This window comes from Phodopus roborovskii, unplaced genomic scaffold, assembly GCF_943737965.1.
Source record: "Phodopus roborovskii unplaced genomic scaffold, PHOROB, whole genome shotgun sequence".
Lineage (NCBI taxonomy): Eukaryota > Metazoa > Chordata > Mammalia > Rodentia > Cricetidae > Phodopus > Phodopus roborovskii.
The window spans coordinates 39,924,098-39,946,272 of record NW_026126410.1 but is presented as its reverse complement, the minus strand read 5'-3'; the positions used below and the strand labels follow the sequence as shown (position 1 = coordinate 39,946,272).

Genomic DNA, 22,175 nt, shown 5'->3' with positions numbered 1-22,175 from the left:
TAAATATATTTTGCCAGGGTGAAAATCTTGACTGTAATCTAGTATTTTAAATCTTTAAAGATGTTTTATGTGTGGATTATTAGATGACAAATAGTCACTTGCCATTTGCATTCACTGTTTACGTGTTTTGGTTAAATGAAAACTTGGGGTTGCAAAGGGAGGAGTATTTTCAGATAGTTTTGTCTGTCTGTTACTATATCAAAACTTAACAAGTAATAATGTATCTGACAATGTTTTTAAATTAAAAGATTTAAGGCAACTGTTAAAATGTTTGGCCTAGTGCTGGAGAGAAGGCTCAGCCATTAAGAGTACTTATTGTTCTTGCAGAGGACCCAGTTCATTTCCCAGCACCAACACGGTTGCACAACAGCTCATAACTCCCAGTTCCTGGAAACAGGCAGCAAAACACCCATAAACATAAAATTAGTAAATCTGTATTTTTTTTTTTTTTTTTTTAAAGAATCTGTTGGTCTAATGGTTTGGGATGTTTCCATGTGTTGTAAAATGTATATGGGCAGTCGATTTTTGTTTTAAATAAATAGTGCTGGAAAAACTGAATATCCACAGAATAATGAACTGGAAGCCATGGCCTTTTCATTAAACCAAGATTAATTCAAAAGAATGTTAAGAGTTAGTTGAAAAGCCAAAACTAACTATAGGAGGATTTTTTGTTGTTTTTAGTGTGTGTGTGTGTGTGTGTGTGTGTGTGTGTGTGTGTGTGGGTGGGTGTGGGTGGTCTTGGGCTAGGTTGAAACTTCTGGAAGGTTCATCCCTCAAAGAATGATGTTGGATGGCTTTGGTAGATTATCATAAAGGCACTGAGTAACCATATACTTCAGGTGGTTCTTTTTCTAGGTATATACCCAGTGGGAACAGGAGTGTTATCATTTCATAGATAAAGGTGTCCTGTGTATGAATTGGCAGTGTTCACTAGCACCTGAAAACAAGTGACACCTGGAATGGAGTTGCAGAAGACCACATCTTATACGGGATCCAGTTTGTATGGAATGTCCATAGTAGACAGTTCCCTAGAGAAATAGGCTGGTGATTGCTGGAAATGGGGAGGCTTTATAGAACTGCCGTTAGTTACAAGGTTTCTTCTTGGGATGGGGATTATGTTGTAAAAGTAGTGTACAGCTATAAATAAAGGTTGACTTGCACACTTTTCCATTTAACTTCATGGTATATAAAGTACATTACACTTTAAAAAGTTAAATTGTATTTGTGACATTAATAGGATGGCTAAAGTAAGCTCATGAAATGACCAAACCAAGTGTTCCCCTGTGTGTGTATCTGTGTGAGGTCTGAAGTGGGAAAGTGATGGTTAAACCCACTGACAGCGTAGCAGGAGTAAGAAAGCACCTTTCTCTTACATGCCCGCCGGGAGCACTCTGAACTGCACTGAATGGGACTGAAAGCAGAAAGGGTGGTGGAGAGGCTTCAGTGTTGAAGGGAGCAGTAACTTGAGGCTGAGAGTAGCTTTGCTTCTGCCACTCAGTCTTTCCCCAAGCTGCTGGCTGAATCCCCACCTAACCTGTTAACAGGCTGGAGCACTGTACTTGCAAATTAGTTGTCTCTGCCAGCTGTTAGCACCAGACCTATACAAACATATTCTTTCCTTCACCCTGCTTTCTGAAGTGCTCCTTATAGACAGAATCTTGACAGGATTCTAGTCTGTAAGGAGGCAGAAGTTGTAGTTTTCAGGCCTCCTTACAGCAATAAAGGTTATTGGTTTGTCATGAGAGTAATCTGGAAAGGTATGCATACATAGGGAATCAGAATTTCAATGTTTATTGTTGTATGTGAGCTGTATGTTTGTGACTGGACTACAGGTTTGTAGTTATTTCTTATTTTCCAGCTTTATGGTTTTGGGGGTTGGGCTCCATTGGTTGGGCTTACGCTTCAAATACAAATGCCATTACCCACTGAGCTGCTTGCGGTCCTGAGGATTGGAATTTTTAGCCTTTGTAGTGCCTGTCCCAAATCCATATACAAAAAATTGCATTTTCATAGACAAATAATTTGGGATCAGAGCAGGGCTTTTATGACAGGGTGTCACAGGTGTAGGTTGGCCTTGAAGTGTCTATGGGGATGAGGATGACTGTGGACTCATTCTTGTTGTCTCCACTTCTCAGGGGCTAGGATTTTTGTGTTACCATACCTAGCAAAAATAATTTCTCTCTCTCTCTCTCTCTCTCTCTCTCTCTCTCTTTTTTTTTTTTTTTTTTTTTTTTTTTTTTTTTGAGACAGGGTTTCTTTGTGTAGTCCTGGTTGTCCTGGAACTTACTCTGTAGAGCAGGCTGGCCTCAAACTCACAGAGATCCAACTGCCTCTGCCTCTTGAGTGCTGGGATTAAAGGTGTGGGCCACCACCATTTGGTGCAAAAATAAAGTTTTAAAAATAGAATTTTAGCAGCTAAGATATTGTATTCTGTTATAATTGTAAAGTAGCAGCAAAACACTAGCTACTTTGAGAAACAAAATCGCTATCCTTTTTATTTATTTTAAAGATGTATTTATTATGTATAGTGTTCTGTCTGCATATATCCCTGCATGCCAGAAGAGGGTGCCAGATCTCATTACAGATGGTTGTGAGCCATCATATAGTTGCTGAATTGAACTTAGGACCTTTGGTAGAGAAGCCAGTGCTCTTAACCTCTGAGCCATCTCTCCAGCCTGAAAATAGGTTTTTAAAAATACAATATTCTGATTACAGTTTCCCTTTCCCCAACTTCTCCCAGTTCTTCCCCATCTCCCTTCCCTTCCAGATCCATACCCTTTCTGTCTCTCCTTAGAAAAACAAACAGGCATGCCAGGCCTCTTTTTGCATATATAGGTTAACTAAAGACATCTAGAGTAATATTTTCAGTCATATATTTTTAATATTTGCTTATTTGATTGAAGCAACTAGTTGTAAACATTTTACTGACAGATGAGAAAAATTTATTTCCTCTAGATGAAACTTTTTGGATTGTGTTGCTGCTGTGTACTCGGGATAGGGTGTGGTAAGAGTGGCAGTATGCCTTTGTGGTCTCCTGCCTCAAACCAATGAGGAATGAGACAGTTTCCAGTATAGGGCATTGAACAGAAGCCTCCATCAGTGCTTCATAAGTCAAGGTCATCAAAATCAGGAAAGCAAGACATTCCCAGAATCTAAGGAAACCCAAGGAGACATGCCTACTAAGTATGTGTGGCGTGTACAGGATAGGAACTGAGGGATTCTGAATCAACAATGGACTTCAATGATAATGTATCAGTATTACATTTAAGAAGGTATAACAAATCCTAATAAGACATTAATAATAAGAGATACTGTGTGCTGAATTTTCTGCAGTCTCTTTCCATAATTTCTGTAAGTCTGACTGTCCTATAAAATAAAGCCTATTAGTAGTAATGGTAAATTCTGAAGTCATCACATTTATCAAAAGGAGAACTGAGAGATCTTCAGATCATCTTACATAAATAATTTTCAAAGAAAACAGGACTGTAGAGATGGTTCAGTAAGTAACATGCTTGCTGCTATGTAAGCATGAGGACCTGAGTCTGAACCCCCAGAACCAAGTAAAGCTGGCCATGGTGGCATGTCTAATCCCATTGCTTTTCTGGCAAGACAGATGTGAGACAGAAGAATACCTAGCAATACTCTAATACCTGAGGTATTCCTCTGGCCACGATGCTTACACACACATACACTTTTTATACTCTTACTAAGTCTTCAATAAAAAGAATTCAAACATAATTTGCAGAGAATAGGAACTTGGCACATTTTTTAGAAATGCTCAGCTTGTCTAGTAATCTTTTTGATTAGCCTCTGTATTATATAGTTATTATTAAGTCTATATTCAGTGATGCATTTTACTTCAGGGAAAAATGCTGTAGGGACGGGAGAGCATAATAAAGTTGAAGGAATAGATGGTAAAGATACCATCTTAGTGTGTTCTGTCAAATATGAGTTAAAACACATGTGATGGGGCTGGAGAGACGGTGCAGTAGTTAAGAATGCTGCTGCTCCTTCAGAGGACTAGAGTTTGGTTCCTAGAACCCACTTTGAGCAATTCACGATCACTGTTACTCCATCTCCAGGGGGTACAATGTCTTCCTCTGGTCTCTGAGTACCACTGCATGAACATGCCTGAATGCACTCACACAAATAGATAATATATAAAAAGGGGTACTCAGGGTGGAGTCAGGAGGATCAACAATTCAAGGATATTCTGAACTATATATATAGTGAATTTGAAGCCAGCCTGAGTTGCATGAAACTTTATCTCAAAACAATAGCAGCACTCTTGTTCTCCCACAAAAGATACCTGAGATCAGAAGGCAGTTAATGTCTTAAGATAGGCTTTGAGGATAATAAAACATCTGTTTGGATTTATTTTCAGAAGTACCATGACAAGACAGGTAAGAAGGTGATACTGCAGGAAAAGACACTTGCCACCAAAGCTGATAACCTGTACTCGATTCCGGGATCCACATGATGGGGGGAGGGGGGGAGAGACTGACTGTTGTAAGTTGTTCTCTGCCCTCCACATAGGAGGTCCATGGTACATGCACACATGCTCACATACACAATAAACAGATTCGTGAAAGGTCTCTTGATCCTTGAGTATGGGATTGGAGAGTTGGCTCAGTGGTTGAGAGCACTCCCTGCTCTTCCAGAGAACACACATTTGGTTCTCAGCACCTACAGGAGGCTTAAAATCACCCTTAATTCCAGTGGCAGGCACAAACATACACGTAGGCGAACACACATAAATATAGACTAAATCTTAGGAAAAAAACACCATGACAGAATAGAAAATTAATTTACTTTTTCCTGTGATCCAGTTAAGATGTGTGTCAAGCCCCACAGTTAATTTTTTTGTTCTCTGGAGGGAGGGGAAACTGTGTATGGGATGTATTAAAAACAATTTTTTTCTTTTATTATGTCTCCATAATGTTAGTGGAAATGTGGTTGTTTTAATTGTTTTGTAGAATATAATTGTTTTTTTAACTTGGTGTGCTTCTTAAAAATTTAAAACCTGTTTAAAGAATTTTGGGTATTATAATTGGTATGTAGGAAATTTCCTGGTGTGTTCTTGTTTCTGCTCTTGTTCACATAGTAGCCAATTATAAGTTGAATATACGCCTGAGGATAAATGGAGCTAGTGGAAAGGTACTGACTTGGGTAAAAGTTTTATTTTTAGCAACAAAGAAGGCTACCTCTTGCATTAGAAGTTTTATACTTCATTATATAACTGTTAAAAGAGTTCTTAATTGCTGGTGAGAAACAGTGATGTTTTAGAATCCCATTAGTGTTTTTTCCTACTTGAGATCTTGTCTGTCGTTGTTTTTATACAATAAAAGTGGCATAAGGGAACAAATGGTAAATTCGATTCTGGTGTGTGTGTGTGTGGAGGGGGGATAAATTCAATACTGGTGTGTGTGTGTGTGTGTGTGTGTGTGTGTGTGTGTGTTTGATTGAGTGTACCTACATTTATTTGAGCATGTAGAGAAAGGTATAGTGTGTGAAGGATTTGACCTTGTTCTTAGTTTCAAACAATCACTATAATTGGTATTTGTTTCCTGTGGATAAGGAGTTTTGTTTGTGAACATTGTTTACTCCACCTCCTTTCTCTCCCAATGCTCTGTTGACAAAAAATGTTATATACTCTATTATAGTGACTAAGGTCTTCTTGCTATTGAGATTGAGAATTTTCTATTGTTGAATCTTAAATTCACTATTTTTTCCAGTAATTTTTTTATTTTTATTAAAAAATTTACCCAGGTTTCTTTATCTTCTCTGTCTCTGAAAACTTGGTCTTTCTGTCTTTTAAATATGCTTGTTGCTAAGAGTCATTTTTATGATGGCTGTGATATTACCATCTATTGGTTGTGGTTTTCATTTAACCTGTGGTTTATTTTAGGCTTGGTGTGAGTGATTTTTTAGTTGTACTGTGGATACTTTTTGTTTGTGTGTGGCCTCTGGTTCTTATTAAAATGTTTGGGGTTTTGTTTTAAACAGGTTGTTTTTATGATGTGCAGGTAGAAGAGGTACCAGCTCCATGCTACCAGCGGAAAAGTGAAAGTCTTCCTCCTCCTTTGACTCCCTTTGATGTTAGTAGTGGGTGCTTTGTCCTTTAGGGTTTCCTGATAGCCACAGAGTGTGAGAAAAGTGGCTCTTTATTTGTGGTAGTTGTAGTCACAATAAACCTTTTTCTTTTTTTTCCCCCCTTTAAGTCATTTTGGTGGGTTGTGTACTTGGTAATTTAGGTGGTTGATGGCTTGTGGGCTTTCATTGGCTGAGGGAGGGCTAGGATCACATTCTTTTCATGTGGCATTTGGGTTCGGTGGCAGAAGTTGAATTAGATTGTTGACTTTTAGTAACGTTGAGGTGAATACTGTTTAAAATGTTTTCTCTTTCTTCCCCTGATGGAACTATTGCCAGTACAGTGTTTATCGTGCTAAAGAAAAGGGCTGGGGGGGGGGAGTTAGTGAGATAAGAAAATTATTAATGTGAGTTTTCCTATTATCTTGTATGCATTAAGATTAGCCACATACTAGAGCCCTCTTGTAGCCTCTGACCTATAAATTTCTAAATGACCACAAATATTATTTATATAAATTCTGCCTTTTTATTGTTTGTAGTAACAGTTAATTATACACAGAATTTCTTTGCATTTCCCGTCTTAGAGTATAGTCTCTTAGGGATGTTTGAGTATATTGCTGGCTTTAATTTTTTATTAAGATTTATTGATTTTTATTTTGGTGTATGTGTGTGTGCCTGCTTGTATAAATGTGCACCTGTGTGTGCCAGTACCCACATAATTGTCAGATGCCCTGGAACTGGAGTTGGAGTTTTGAGCTGTTTAATGTGAGCACTGATGACCAAACCCAGGTCCTTTACAAGAGTAGCAAATGCTATTAGCCTCTTGAACCATCTTTCCAGCCCTTGCTGGTTTGTCTGTCTCTTTGGGTTTTTTGTTTGTTTGTTTGTTTGTTTTGTTTTGTTTAACTATATTTGTTTATTGTGTGTATCTGTGGGCATGGGCGTGGCACACTGTGTGTGGAGATCAGGGGACAGCTTTGTGGAGTCTGCTCTCTGTCTCTGTCTGACTGTCTGTCTGTCTGTCTCTCTCTCTCTTTTACATGAGTACATCCAGTGTACAAAGCAAGTACTTTACTTGCTGAGCTATCTCACCAACTCCATAGTGCTGTCTTAATGTCTTCATTTCTTTTTTGTGGTTAGTCATGACATGCTTTATTTGGGTTTATTAATTTGTGTTTTCATTTAAGAGTTGCTTATTTCCCATTTTGATGTAACTTTGTTTTGTAATTATAAAAACAATTTCCATGGTTCTGAAACAAAATTCATGAGCAGTTTGCAGTTACCTTACTTTTTCTCCCATAGAATTAGTTTAAGTGTAGGAGGCCCTTAATAATAATTTTATGTATGTTTGCTTGGAAAGAATCATTGCCATTACCTGACACCCCCACCCTTTTTCAAAGAGAAAAAAAAAAAGTATCAGAACAATTACTAAAGAACAGTGGCTCTCAAACTTTAAAAAAAAAAAAAAAAAAAAAATGTGTTGTTCTCACACACACAAAGTGAGCAGTGAATGTTCTGAGATCTGAGGATAACTTTGAGGAGCTGATTGTTGCCTTCATTCAGCCTTATTGAGACAGGCTCTCATGTTGTTTCTGCTATTATGCTATGTACTCCAGGCTAGGTAGTCTGTGAGCTTCCAGGCAGTTGTCCTGTCTCTACCACCCATCCTGTTACACAGGTGCTTGTGGGAAGCTGTCTTTCTTGGGCTGCAGCCCTGCAAACACAGCTTCCCACAGGTGATGGTGCTGGAGCTGAAGATGCAGGTGATTGTGTGCAGCTTTTTATGTGAGTTCCAGAGGTCATACTCCAGTTGTCAGACTTGTGAGTCATGCTGTTACCTGCTGACCTATCCCCTTAGCCCTGTCTGACTCTCAAACTTCTGAGGTTTTGACTCTTAAACACCTGGAAGAGCTTTGTTATATTAGAAAATGAAGGGGAACCATTTTCAATTTTACTTAAATAGCATATTCATTATGGTAATGTGATATTATTTTCATAAAACTGAATATTCCAAATCCCCTAAATTGATGAGAAGAGGTTTTTTTAAATTTTATATTATTTTTCTTTTTCCCTTCCTTCCTTCCTTCCTTCCTTCCTTCCTTCCTTCCTTCCTTCCTTCCTTCCTTCCTTCCTTCAAAGATGGTCCATTTATGTATGTAGTCCTGGCTATCCTGGAATTTGCTGTGTACACTAGGTTGTTCTCAAATGCAGAAATCCACCTGCCTCCGCTTCCTGAATGCTGGGGTTAAAGGAGTGTGGTACCATCCCTGGTTTATATTTACAGTTGTCTTTAATAGAACAACAGCTGGATGTTTTTAAATCTGTGGTAACATCCAGTATGTTGTATCATGTGCCCTCTGCAAACACCACTGTAAGCTGGATGTGGTGTTCTCTGTCTATAAGCCAAGCATTTGGATACTGTCACAGGAGAGTGCTGAATTTAAAGTCAACCTGTCTTAAAAGAAAAAGAAAAAAAAAAAAAAAAAAAAAAAAAGAACCCTCTGTAAACTGGCTCAGCAGGGAGTTAAAGAGGATTGCTAGAAGGTAGTTCTGACCTCACTACCTCACTCATTCTTACCCTTGTCTCTTGCTGACCACAGTTCCATCCTTGCTCTTTCCCAAACCATACTTGGTAGCTGACCAGTCATCTTGTTCCTCCCTGGAGGGTGAGTGATGTGGCAGTTACCCATTCATGTGAGCCTGTCTTTGTTACTGCTTTTTGGGGAGGGGGGAGGGGGATCATGTACCCATGGAGCATTGTCAAAGGAGGGCTGTTGATGAACCATATCTGGTACTGAGCCACCTGTATTAACTCACATCATTCTGTCCCCTTGGTTGATCTACAGTAATGAATGCCTGTGTCAGTACTCATTGTGGTGGTGATATGTAGGACATTGGGCAGCATTCATCTCCTTCCTGGATAACTGATAATTTTAAAGCTAGTGGCTCTGGTACTTGTAGATAGCATAGTTCAGCTATAAGCTCCTGTGGCTGTGTCACCTTTGTGTGTTGGCTGCACTTTCTACTATGGGAGTGACTAACCTGGATCACAGGTGATGGGTAATCCTGGTTCATTTTCACAGAGGGGGCCTTGCTAAACTTCTAGCTCTCTCAAAGGCAGGAAGGGGAATGCATATCACTTCTAACTCCAAGCAGGAAAGGGCAGTGAGTGCAACTTCATTAAACTCTGCCACAGAAACTGAGCTGTGAGATAGCTCTTCTGTGGGCAGGGGAGTGTGACTTTTCCATATTGACCAAGAGACTTGTCTGGTTGCTTGGTAAACAGGGAAAGTAGTGGAATAACCAGTTAGATTTTCCTGAGTGTTTGGTGTTCTTTGGCTTGGATAAACAACATTTTGTCATTCAAGAATGAGCAGCCAGAAAGTCTATAATAATTCCAAATGGCTAGGACTGGTGCACCACCATACTCAGCTTGTGTGTCTTCTAATCCAAAGGCTATCACAGGCCCTCTAAGTTCCTTAGTGAAGCAAGGATCAGAGTTACAGCTGTTTTCCATTGGGTGAGAGGAATTCCCTGTAAGAGAAGTCAGAAGCAAATGCTGTCTTTGCCCCCTTTGAACATTGACGGTGCCTTTGGAATTAATTGGCACTTGGCTGTGAGGGATGGCTGAAAAGACTAGTAGCAATAGTAAATTTTCAGTATGAGGTACTGCAGAGTAGCTTTTAGGAGAAATGAGCAGGAGAATACAGAAGATCTCCTGAGGTTTTCCTCCTAGATGCTTGCTTGCCACAGGTGTGGGAGGGCAGGAGGTGTGTGCCTAGAGCCCTTTAGTGCCAGGGTAGGGATTGCTGTCCATAGTTAATGACTCTTCAGCCTTGGGCAGGATTCTAGAGCTTCAGCTTAAAGCAGCTTCAGGTTCCCCTTTCTCTGATAGAGTCTGCCAGGTCCTGTCTGAGGTGCCTTCCTTGGGTCCTAATTGTGTTTGTGCATACGTGTTCCTGTGCTCTCCTGCTTCCAGTTTCCTTCCTTGTACCTGAGACAAGGAAATGGAATCTACTGTGCATTCCTCTGCTGTTGTGGTCTTAAGTCCTCAGACATGGCTTTTTAAAAAACATAATTACTTTTAAAATTATTTAATGTGTATGGGTATTTTGCTTGCATGTATCATGTACATGCAGAGCCTGCAGTGGGCAGAAGAGGGCATTAGGTCCCCTGAAACAGGCAGTTGTGAGCCACCAGATGAATGCTAGAAATCAAACCCGAGTCCTCTGGAAGAGCAGCCAGTGTGACCTTAATCACTGAGCCATCTCTCCTGCTCCCTGAAACTAATTTTAGAAATAATTTTATTTCAAAAATAATTTTGAGATTGGCATACAAAGCGATGGACTTCATTTTTGCATTCTTATGTACGACATTATATTTTGACCTCATTGTTCCTTCTTTCTCAGATATCTTTGTCGTGTTTAATAACCCTTAGGACTGGATTTAGACTTTAAAAAAGTTAAAATGTTATTACACTAATATTTGTGGCTAGGTGACCTGTTTCTGCTTACTTGGTTGTTTGTTATAGGGCAATGCAAGTGTAGATAAATTAAACTGTTTTTGTTATTTTCAGCTTTATTTACAGAACTTTCTAAGGAACAGCTCATCTTTATGCATTCTGAAGGAATGTACTTAGATTTTGACGTACCTTTAATAAAAGTTTCATCACAGTTTTCAGGTCTCCATTCTAGTGATTGATGTGATAGATTTTACTTTTAGCACAAAATCTTGTTTTGTTAGTCTTTCTGTATAAAAATCGTAACCAAAGGTACTTCCATTTTTTTCTCCTTTGTTATCAGACATATGTAGAGTTTGTCGGTCAGAAGGAACACCCGAGAAACCTCTTTATCATCCTTGTGTATGTACTGGCAGTATTAAGTTTATTCATCAAGAATGGTAAGTCACTTGAAAAACTGTATAATTCTTAAATTCAATTTTATTATCTCTGTAATAAAAATGATCATCACAGTGAACTTGGACCCATAATTCATTATTTTTAAAACTTTTGATATAAAGATTTATAACAAAATACATAGTTTGACTAAGCAAATACCCATAGTTAAATACCAAACATGTTATTTTGGTATATTGTAGATATGCTGATGATAGCCCATTGTTTATTTCTAGTATTGAGAACTTGTTTATGGGAAGAATTACGGTTTTCTCATGTAATTATAGCTTATATTTACTAAATATTCTGTGCCAAGGACTTCTGAACTTTATACATCTTAACTCATTTTTGCAAGAAAAGTCTAGAACATTATTATATGGATGAGGAAATGGAGCATGGACAGGTTGAATGACTTGTCCTAAGCACATAAGCCATGGGCAGAACAGGAATTCAGACCTGGTTACCAGCTGTGATCCCTGTGAGGGCATTATCAAAACTGATGCTGGCCTTGGATTATTTACTGTTACTTAGTATTCATTTAGCTTTGAAGAGATTAGAATTTTGGTTAATTCAAGTTTTATTGATATAATGTATACTGGTTTGTATTTATCTGTTAAGTTATATACATGTATAAAAAGTTAAAATATTACACATGTGGAATATTAAAAAAACAAGTTTTTAATGAAACCTTAATGTGGCTTTATTTTAAATATTGTGTTCATGAATGTCTTTGTAATTACAGCTTAGTTCAGTGGTTGAAACACAGTCGAAAAGAATACTGTGAATTATGCAAGCACAGATTCGCTTTTACACCAAGTAAGTTTCTTTGACATTTTTCACTACAGTTTTCTTTTATTTCTGGCAACGAAAGGTACTTAAAGAGTTGAAAGCATTAATTTTCAACCATTGTCTCTAATAGTAGTAGGAAAAAACCTGTTCCATGTAGAAGGATGTTTTTAAAATGGTCATCTTTTAATTTAATACACCCAGGCATGTTTTTATAGTCTCTGTTCTTTTTTCTTTGTGTTTTTGCTGAGTTAAGACAAGCGTAAACATATACAGAAGTATATAGTGCTTGTGAAAACCCACCAGTTTATGGTACTTGTTTTTCTACTCACATGGCCTGTCTCGTTATATGTGCTCTCATTTCCTACTATTAGTCTTTAATTTTCTTTTAGGCTGTCCTTTTTAGAAGAAATCCTGTCAGTTTTAACGTATGTATGTGTCACCATTCCTTCCTTCCTTTTAAGAAACATGATCTCTGTAAAACCAGTTTGATTTCATCAGAATCTGGTGCTGTTTATCTTGAGCAGTAAAGAGCAAGTTCTAGAGCACTTTCTCTTTTTGAAATGTCTGTGTGTTTGACTGTGGGTACACGTGAGTGTAGGGGAGAAGGGTATGTGTGCCTGTGGGGGGTGTGTGTGTGTATGTGTAAGCGTAAGCGTATGTGAGTGTGATCGAGTGTGCCAGAGATGGATATGGAGCTCCCCCACCCATTCATTCATTCATTCATTCATTCATTCATTCATTCATTCGAGACAGAGCTCCTCTGTGTAACACTGGCCCTGGCTGTCCTGGAACTCACTATGTAGAACATGCCGGGCTCACACTCACAGAGATAGGCCTGCTTCTGCCTCCTGAGTGCCAGGAGTAAAGGTGTGGGCCATCACACCTAAACAGGGTATCCTTGCCTTATATATTATTCAATCTTATTTGAATACTAAACTCCTTATCTCAACAAGTCTAGCCAGCCAGATTGCTCCTGTGTCTTCTGTCCCCCACCTTTCTAGTACTGGAATTGCAGGCAGGTCATGGTTCCCATGCTTACCCAGCATGGTGTGGATGTTGGCGACCTTAACCCTGGTCTTTATGTTTGCACGCTATCTCCCCAGCCTCGGGAAGCAAACTTGTGTTGTAAGGCTTCAGTAACTATTTTTCAGATGTCTATAGTTTTAATTGTTCTTGTGCCCTATTGATTAATACTCTTATATAAAATAAACAGGACTATACTGGCAAATTATTAAAAGTTTGAAGCATAGGTTTTCATGCTGGGATCCTTGTACATTGCACCTGGTTTTTAAAAGATTTTTGTGCTTCTCGGTACAGCGACTGTAACTGATTAGTTTTACTTGATACCTGACAAACATGCATAGTTAAAGTTTCTGTGTTTTGTTTATTCATTGTCGGCAAAAATGCCACTTGTATTCCTTCATAACCCTTATTTTCTCTTGTGTATAATCCCATTACTACTTGTGAAGATTTATAGCAAACTAGGACTAGATCTTTGATGTCTTTATGAAGTTGACTGGTAGAAAATATCTTATGAACTTTTATTTTGGGGCCAACAAAAGCTCACTTTGCTTTGTGTGCTTACTTTTCTCCTGGCATCTGGGTAGTACTTCTGTAGACCGTTCTCTGGAAGCTCTACTGTCCTTTGCACCCAGTGTCCAGCTGGCTGGGTGAGCTGTGGTGTGTGCAGACTTGCCATTTGTTATGGCTGATTGCTTGAGTTTGTGAATGAATGGTTTTGCGATGCTGCTCTTGAATGTTTTGTTTTTGTTATTTTTTGGCTGCTTAGGGTTAATTCTGTCATGTTGTCCGTGCTAAGCAAGCACTCTGCATCTGAGATATAGCATTGTCTTTCAGTCTAGTTTTAGTTACTATTTTTTCTCCTCCCCCCGGCTCTGTTTTATAAATTTTAGATCATTGATTTTGTATAACAATTTTTTTTTTGTCTTGACATCTTTGGAGTAATAGGTGCTTGAAAGACAATGTATATTATCTGGAGTAGAGAGCTTTTTGTTTAATTTGTTTTTCCAGACAAGGTTTCTCTGTGTGTCCTGGTTGTCCTAGAAAACTCTGTGTAGACCAGGCTGGCCTCAAACTCAGAGATCCACCTTCTTCTGCTTCCAGAGTACTGGGATTAAAGACATGCGCCACCACCTCCTGGCTGGAGTAGAACTTTTTAATAAATAGCAGTTTTTATTGGAACAATTCTTATGAAGATATTTTCTAGAATGTGGGTCTATTCTTGAACCACATCCGATTTACAATTTCCTAGTATGTCTGAATTTATCACCTGAAAATTAAGACCTTAGAATTGGGGGAGGGTTGGCTAAGTGACAACAGTGTGCTATTGGTTCCTCATGAAGTGACTGTCACAGCCCATCCTCTTGATGCTTTTTCTCTGCTCAGTGTCCTTTTGTTCATTTCCATTTTTAGTTGTGGTTTGTATAAATAACTTGTATAAATGTAGTATTATTGTAACGATTTGCCATCCAGTGGTATATACGAAAAATACTTATGCACAGTATCTCTTCTTTGTGTTTGTGAATTAAGTAATTTAAGAGTCCTCATGAAATCCTCTTGCAGTTTATTCTCCAGATATGCCTTCACGGCTACCAATCCAAGACATATTTGCTGGACTGGTTACAAGTATTGGCACTGCAATACGATACTGGTTTCATTATACACTTGTGGCCTTTGCATGGTTGGGAGTTGTTCCTCTTACAGCATGTGAGTATTTATCCCTCTTCTGGAGTTATTTAAACAGTTTATAATTGCCTAATATTTTAATTGTATTGCTTGATACTGTGGATGATGTTTAATTATTTGATTTATATTATATATTAGGAAAGCCTTGTTTAGAAAACATCTTCAGTGAGTTTCTGGAGGAGGGAAGGGTGTTTTTCTTAAAGACATGGAGCAGTATTGATAATTCATGAATGGCAGAGTATATAGGTATGATTCTATGGATTTTAAAACACTCAAGGGTTTTAAATACATGTGATTCACATCCTCACATCTCTTTAAGTAAAACTAGCTTGAGAACCTGTGGAGATAAAAATCATAAATGCTGATGGAGAGTGACTCAGTGGGCCAGGTGGAGCCAGTGAGTTCTACAATATAATTCAGGGGGACAAAGGAGATCAAATATGAGACAAACAAGGAAGTATGGGAGCTAGAGATGGCACTTTCAGTAACTGCCAGCAGGTTGTTCTACAAGGTAAGGTTATTGGAGATGAGGAATTGATACTTCTGTTAGAAAGGAGACACAAACCAAAACAGGCTCGTATTTTCCAGGGCCAGGTGGGGTGGTGATGGTGGTCAGTGTGTGGTGATATTATACTCCCAGAGTGCCCAGCAACGTGGAGAAAACCAGACACAAAGTCAGCTTGTTGAATGCTAGAAGACCGTGGCAAAGTTCCATATGATAGTTTTTTAAATGTCAATTCCTCACCCCCTAAATATACTCAGAAGAACAAAATACACTTTCTTAGACTGAATTGTTCAGAATGTTTGCCACCTTAAACTTTTAAATGATGCACACCTCAGTCCTATTAAACTCTGGAGACTAAAGCAGGAGGATCCCCAGTTGGAGTCCACCTTGGTGTACATGATGCATAAATGAAAAAGAAAAAAAAAAATCATTCAGTTAAGGTGGAAGACGACATGCCTTTCTAAAATCAGCAGACCAGTGCAGTCTAGCAGATGTGAACATTGGAGTTCAACCTAACAAGCTTGATTTCTGTCCTAACTTTCCATACACACATGTGCATCATATAATTCATACTCTTACAGACTTTAAATTTTATATATATATGAGTGCTCTATTTACATGTACAACTTTATGCCAGAAACAGGTATCAGATCCCACTATAGATGGCTGTGCATCACCATGTGGTTGCTGGGAATTGCTCTTAACCACTGAGCCATCTCTCCAGCCCTCAGACTCTTCCTTTTAATTCTGTTCCTCATCCTTCTTTCCTAGTATACACCAGAGTTTTAAAGAGCCTTAATGCTGCCCAACCAATTTATCTATTGACTGATGGTTGCTTTGTTAGTTTTATTTACTGTAAGCATGTTTGCTTCCTTTTATATAGCTATGTAGTGATTTCCATTGTGCCATTTTTGATTTTACCTTTAAAAGAAGCCACTGAACTCATTGAAAATGTTTGATGTGACTAAGGACAATGCTTAAACTAATGTGCAAGAAGTGTTGAGAAGGAAAACTTGGAATTTCCTTAGTTCATTTCTATGTGGTCTTGTTACCACATTCTCTCTAAGTTCTACCTTTCTCACTAAAAACCATTCTACTTTCTGAATAGGAGAGTAAAGGATGACTGTGAATTCTCTTATGCTTGTGTTTTCCCTCCAAGGCCATAGTTTAAGATATTCTTTGAGATCTTTTGAAACTTTTAAAGAAGGTGAGCAGACGTTGCCAGGGTCAGCCATTTCACTGGTCCCTGAAGGTCATAGGGTTATGCTCCGTGCTAAAGAAGCTTCTCAAGTTGAAGACACTCATTTCCCAAACTGAAATCTTTTGTTATTATGAATAGTTGCTGGATTTTGTAGTTCTAGATTTAAGAACAATCTTCATGTTATGATTTATCATTAATCTAGCCATTCCAATATCTAAATTAATGTCAGTCTAAGATACGGAGAGCTAAGGATGTAGCTCAGTGTAGAGCTCTTGTTTAGCATGTGTGAGGCCCTAGTTTCAGTCTGGTCCTCCAGAGATCAGCCAGCATTGTCATGGAGAACTTACTATTCACTTAATATTTTTGTGCTCTTAAAAAGTAGATTTGGGTTTTTTTTTTTTTTGTTGTTGTTTTTTTTTTTTTTTTTTTTTTTTTTTGTTTTTATTTTTGGTTACTCTGAGATTACCTGCCCCTGCTTCCTGAGGGCGGGGATTAAAGGTGTGTGGTGCCATCACTGCCTGGCTAAGAAGTAATGTGCTGAGGCTAGTGAGATGCCTCAGCAGGTAAACATTTGTCATATAAGCTTCTGAGTTTCATCCCTGGAACCCACAGTAGTAAAGTATGAAAACCCACTCCAGAAAATTGTCTTCTGACCTCCATGCAACCATGGTATGTGGGTGCTCATACTCAGACAACCATGCACACGCACACAAAACAACAAAAGCTAAAACCCAGTGTGAGACTCAGGCCTACACAGAATAAAAACACTTGTGTTTTTGGCGTCCGTACTGTTCCACTTTACCTCTGCTTCCTTGAGTCAGCTTCAAGTGTACATTGCTAGTTGTGACTGTGCCCTTGTCCCCTTGTTGTAGGCCGCATCTACAAGTGCTTGTTTACTGGCTCCGTGAGCTCACTGCTGACACTGCCGCTAGACATGTTGTCAACGTGAGTACTGACTATGGGAGTGAAACTTGGGCAGTGGGAGGTGCTTTTCCTCTTGTACTTACTCTTTTTGTTTGTTTGTTTGTTTGTTTGTTTGTTTGTTTTTGAGACATGATTTCTCTGTATAGTTCTGGCTGTCCTGGAACTTGCTCTGTAGACCAGGCTGGCCTTGAACTCAGTGAGATCCATTTGCTTCTCTGCTCCCAAGCACTGGGACTAAAGGCGTGCGCCACCACACCTACCCTGTGTATTTATTCTATTGCTTGAAAATTCATCTAAGAACAGCAGTTCATTTTTTCCCCCTTCTGACAGTTATAGCTACAGTAGAAATTGGTATGTCTAAGTTCTGTTTCTTTAAACCCGAAGGATTTAAGGAACCTTTTTGTAATGTTGGGAGGACATGTAAAAATGAGACATTTTATGCCATTTGATTTGCTACTGGATTTGTGTGCTGAGCATAAAAGATTAAAACCTTGTTCACTATAGCTTTTCTTTTCCCGTGACATTAGCACTTTGCTGGGCCCGTGTTGGCATGTCAGTTGACTGGCTTGTGAACTGCCTCCTTCATTAGACTACTCACAGAAGAGTGCTGGGAGAGGGAGAGTATTACATATTCTCTATCAAGAAATAACCTTTTCCTGAAAATTCTGCAGTTGTACCTCATGTGACTGCAGTGTTGTGTATAGATGAACTGGGTCATCTCCAGGCAAACCATCTCATTTACACAAAACATAGTTCTGAGACATTACAGTATTAGACAGCTGCCATTTTATTTGTTCATAACTCTGGAGGTCAGATTTGGCATGGGCTTATTTCGGCTTAGTCGAGCAGTTCATCTCTGAGCTTGCCTGAGTTACGTGTGTCTTTCCTGGAGCTGAATTGTCTGAGTCTGTCTGAGGTGTTATATTTATACACACAGCCTTTCATCTTCAGAGGCAAATGGAGGCTTCTCCATTAGAGGGACTTGGGGCAGCATCCTGAAACTGGGATAGTGGGAGCCCACAGCCCTTTTCTAGGCTCAGAAACATGGGCATCCTCACCTCAGGTCTAGGCAAACATGAAGCTGGTTCAGATGGAAGGCGTTAGAGAAAAGGGCTCCATATAAAATCTACAAGAAGCAGTTTGTTGTTTGTCGAGGAAGAAATGGAAAGGGAATATTTCAGCCCCAATTCACCCTGATTTTGATGGTATAAGGGGTCCACTTTAGTAAGGGATGGTTTGGAGATACTCCAGACAAGAACTCCTATGGGCTGCGGCTGCTAGACTGAAGTCTTTCAAACTAACCATTTTACCATGAACAAAAATGTAGTTGACTTTCTAACGTCTGTCAGTATTTTTGAGTTATTCTGAAATCACAGGCATTGATAGTGAACGATAAGTTTCTTTAGAAAAGAAGGAACAAAGGCTCCCAAGTGTTAACAAATCTCACATTTCCATGTATGGTTACTAAAGGAACCACACTCTCCCTCTTTGGATTTATTTTGGTATTTTTGCAGCCAGCATTAAAACTAGGTTTGCTATGTAAAGAGTTTCTGTGCTGTGTATTGTGAGTCTCTGTCTGTCCACCGTGTTCTGACAGTCTTTCAGCCTCATCCTCTTTATGTTGATGTTTTACCAGTCACTGGGGGAGCTTCCCACCTTTCAGACTGAGTGTTTTCACTTATGTACTTTGTGTCGAGTAAGCTTTAAATTTGTGTTAAAAAGATCAAGCAGAATTGCTCACCTAATTAATAAGTTGTATAAATGCAATGTTTGGTTTTGTGAATGTTTCGCTGGATTTTTCTTTTTCTTTTTCTTCTTGCACTCCTGCTAAAAGGATAGGCTAGATAGTTGATAGCTATATATTCTGATGTTATTTTATATCTATTTAATATAAGGTAAGCATACAGTAACATAAGTATATAAATTAATGAACACATTAGCTAGCTTACAAGATAGAATGTCCATATCATTATAAATAAACCTTTAGAAGCAACTGAATTTTACTGAAAAATTAAGATTTTTCTGATTGTTTTCGCAAGTGTTCTTTGGATTTAGTTGTGTCTAATTTTCTTTTTTTTAAATAGGGAAAACTTGTTGGCGGATTGCTTGCAGGGCTGTTTTGTGGTGACATGCACACTTTGTGCATTCATCAGCCTGGTCTGGTTACGAGAGCAGATAGTCCATGGTGGGGCACCAATATGGCTCGAGCATGCTGCTCCACCCTTCAATGCTGCTGGACACCACCAAAATGAGGTAAACCCGCACTCTAAGTATATCTTTCTTGGACAATGTCTAAAGTAATTTTCACTGTCTACAATCCAAACCCTTGGCTTGCATGTGCCTCATGAAAAGCCTTTCTATGACTCATGTCATGGAAGAGGACTTCGGGAAGGTTTGGGGGATTAGGACTGTGGAAGTCAAAAAGAGTGTTTCTCTGCCTTGTAATGTTCTTGCTAGATTGGGAACAAGAGTTAGTGGGAATACTGAAACACTCTTCTATTCTCTGTGCTTGGGCCAGCAGTTTAACTTGGGCCTGCAAGGTAAGAAACAACTTCCTACATATAGCGGAGTGGTGGCCACACCTATAATCCAGAACAGTAGGAGAGGCAGGTGGAGCTCAGTGGGTACCAAGATAGCCAGGGCTACATAGCACATGTTTTCACACGCATGCATACCGAGAGACGACTTCCTTAGGTTTCTGACATGTGGCACAACATTTAGGAGTGTTCTACACCTATCCCAGCCCTTGTCTTCACATGTGAGATTCCTTGTCTTTTCTGCTGTGGAGGAAGAACTTTATCAAAGGTTGGAAACATGATGAGTCAGATGGCGCAGTAGGAAGGGTTGCTTCCCCTCAAGCCTGATAACCTTACTTTGGAGTTCCCAGAAGTCACAGTGCGCAGAGAAAAGTTGTCCTGTCACCTCCACACATGCAAGATGGCATGTGCAGACAGATATGTGTATGTGGGCACGTGCACACACAAAATAATATGAGTGACGATGACCTGCTCACGTACAAGGGTACTTGGCAGTCTGTTAACAGGAAGGCATAGCAAGAGGTTTTTAGTATCTTGACTTCTGGGAAATTGTAGAGCCAAGAATGTCACACATCAAATGCTAAGTGAAGTAAAAATGCTTTATATGGGTTCTGGGAATTCAAAATCAGGTCCTCACTCACACCTGTGTTGCAACTGTTTTGTTCCCAGAAACCACCTCCCCAGCCCTATAGTGTAGTCAGAAGTTTCTGTCCCACCCACTCCCACAGTCGTTCAGTCCCAAATAAATTTATAGGCTTATAATAATTATAAACTGTGTGGTGTATTGCTCAGTCTTATTACTAATAAACTCTTGCAACTTACATTAACCCATAATTCCTATCTATGTTTAGCCATGTGGCTTGGTACCTTTTCTCAGTAAGGCATTCTCATCTTGCTTCCTCTATGTCTGGCTGGCGACTGTATCTCTGTGTTTCCTCTTCCCAGAATTCTCCTCATCTGGTAGCCCCATTTATACTTCCTGCCTGGCTGCTGGCCAATCATGTTTTACTAAACCAATATGAGTGGCAAATCTTTACAGTGAACAAGAGCGTTATCTCATATCACTATAGTGCTTCCTGAAATGTGTACATTGAAAAGTGAGTTCATACTGTTATGTACTCAGTTGGTCCTAAATGAGATACATTTAAAAGAGATGACTCTGAAAGATACTTCTATTTTAACTTTAGTGGCATTGTCTTTGTTTGCTGGTTTTGTTTTTCTTGCAGGGTAAAATATGATTTGGAATTAGAGTAAAGCTAGCCACGTAGGTGAATCCTGGGCTTTTCTTTCATTTTAGGCTCCTGTAGGAGGAAATGGTATAGAAAACGCCCCTGCTGACCAGCCAGCTCACCCAGCGGCTGAGAATGCAGTGCTGGGTGAGAACCCTGATGCCCAGGATGGTCAGGCAGAGGAGGAAGAGGAGGACAATGAGGAGGAAGACGATGCGGGTGTGGAAGATGCTGCTGATGCCAACAATGGAGCCCAAGGTAGTGGTTGCTGCACGCCCTGCTCACTCTTCAGGACTCAGTCATTCGTACCCAGAGTAATGACAAAGAAAGTAGTGTTTTCACGTTTTAGTATGTGTCAGAGTTCTGTTTGTGACCTGTTTCTATTTTGACAAGCTAGCAATTACGAATATATATGTGCATAAATATGCCTTTTATGAAATGGAATATTTTGTATATTCTACCCTTTACATAGGATCTTTCTTCTCCCTCCCTTCTTCCTCTCTTTCTCCCTCTCTCCCCCTCCCTCTTTCCCTCCCTTCCCTAGATGGTTGGAAAAACCATAATGGTAACATGTGACCAGGTCCATGTTTTGAGGAAGGAACTTGGTATAGAATTTCCTGTTTGTGGTTTTGTTTTTGTGTTTTTTTTTTTTTTTTTCCCCTCTTTCTGCTTCCATGGAGTTGCTGTACTTTTCCAATGAAAAAGACCTCCTGAAGTGTACACTACAGTCCAGGTGCCCCTCTGGAAACTACCTTTTCATTTTCTGTCAGTGGGAACTCTGGGTTCCGATGTCAGAGCTAGTTGCCTGTCCACTTTCTAGTGTATGTGTTCATAGTGTCAGACACTTGAGACGAAGTATTCAGTTGTGAACAAAATGTGGGCTTACCTTTCTGGGAGGTTCTAGTCTAGGGAAGGAGGAAGAAGAGATACCCTTGTGTCAGGTGTGTATGGAGGCTCAGAGTAACATTCTGGCTGAGACCTGACAGCTGAGAAGAAACAGAAGTCATGATGGGAGCAGTGTGCTTTCTCAGGGAAAGATCAGAGGTTCTGAGAAAACCATTCTTGGTGCTGGTGCTCTAGTGCTTGGTGGTCACTGCTGCAACTTGGTTAGTGCCGGAGCTCCCAAGTCGTCTCTGTTCATTCCTGTTCTTGCCCTATCTGGTGTTCATAGTACTCTTCTGCTTTTAAGTCCTGAGTAAAACACAGCCCAGACTGCACACTCCTCCTCATTTGTTATTTAATCCCTGTCTGCCTTGCATCCCACCCCCCTGCACTTTTTGTTTGACACAGGATCTGGTGT

At 39.5% G+C, this 22,175-nt stretch overlaps 1 protein-coding gene across 2 annotated transcripts in view; it reads left to right on the top strand.

Moving 5' to 3' along the window:
* The window catches only part of Marchf6 (membrane associated ring-CH-type finger 6), a 61,037-nt gene that overhangs the window by 7,500 nt on the left and 31,362 nt on the right, over positions 1-22,175 (top strand). For both annotated transcript variants that reach the window (XM_051182611.1, XM_051182612.1), the window contains exons 2-7: positions 10,893-10,989; positions 11,727-11,800; positions 14,357-14,500; positions 17,058-17,130; positions 19,194-19,362; positions 20,944-21,133. In XM_051182611.1, the coding sequence (XP_051038568.1) occupies positions 10,893-10,989; positions 11,727-11,800; positions 14,357-14,500; positions 17,058-17,130; positions 19,194-19,362; positions 20,944-21,133 (747 nt within the window). The remainder of the gene's footprint in view (positions 1-10,892; positions 10,990-11,726; positions 11,801-14,356; positions 14,501-17,057; positions 17,131-19,193; positions 19,363-20,943; positions 21,134-22,175) is intronic.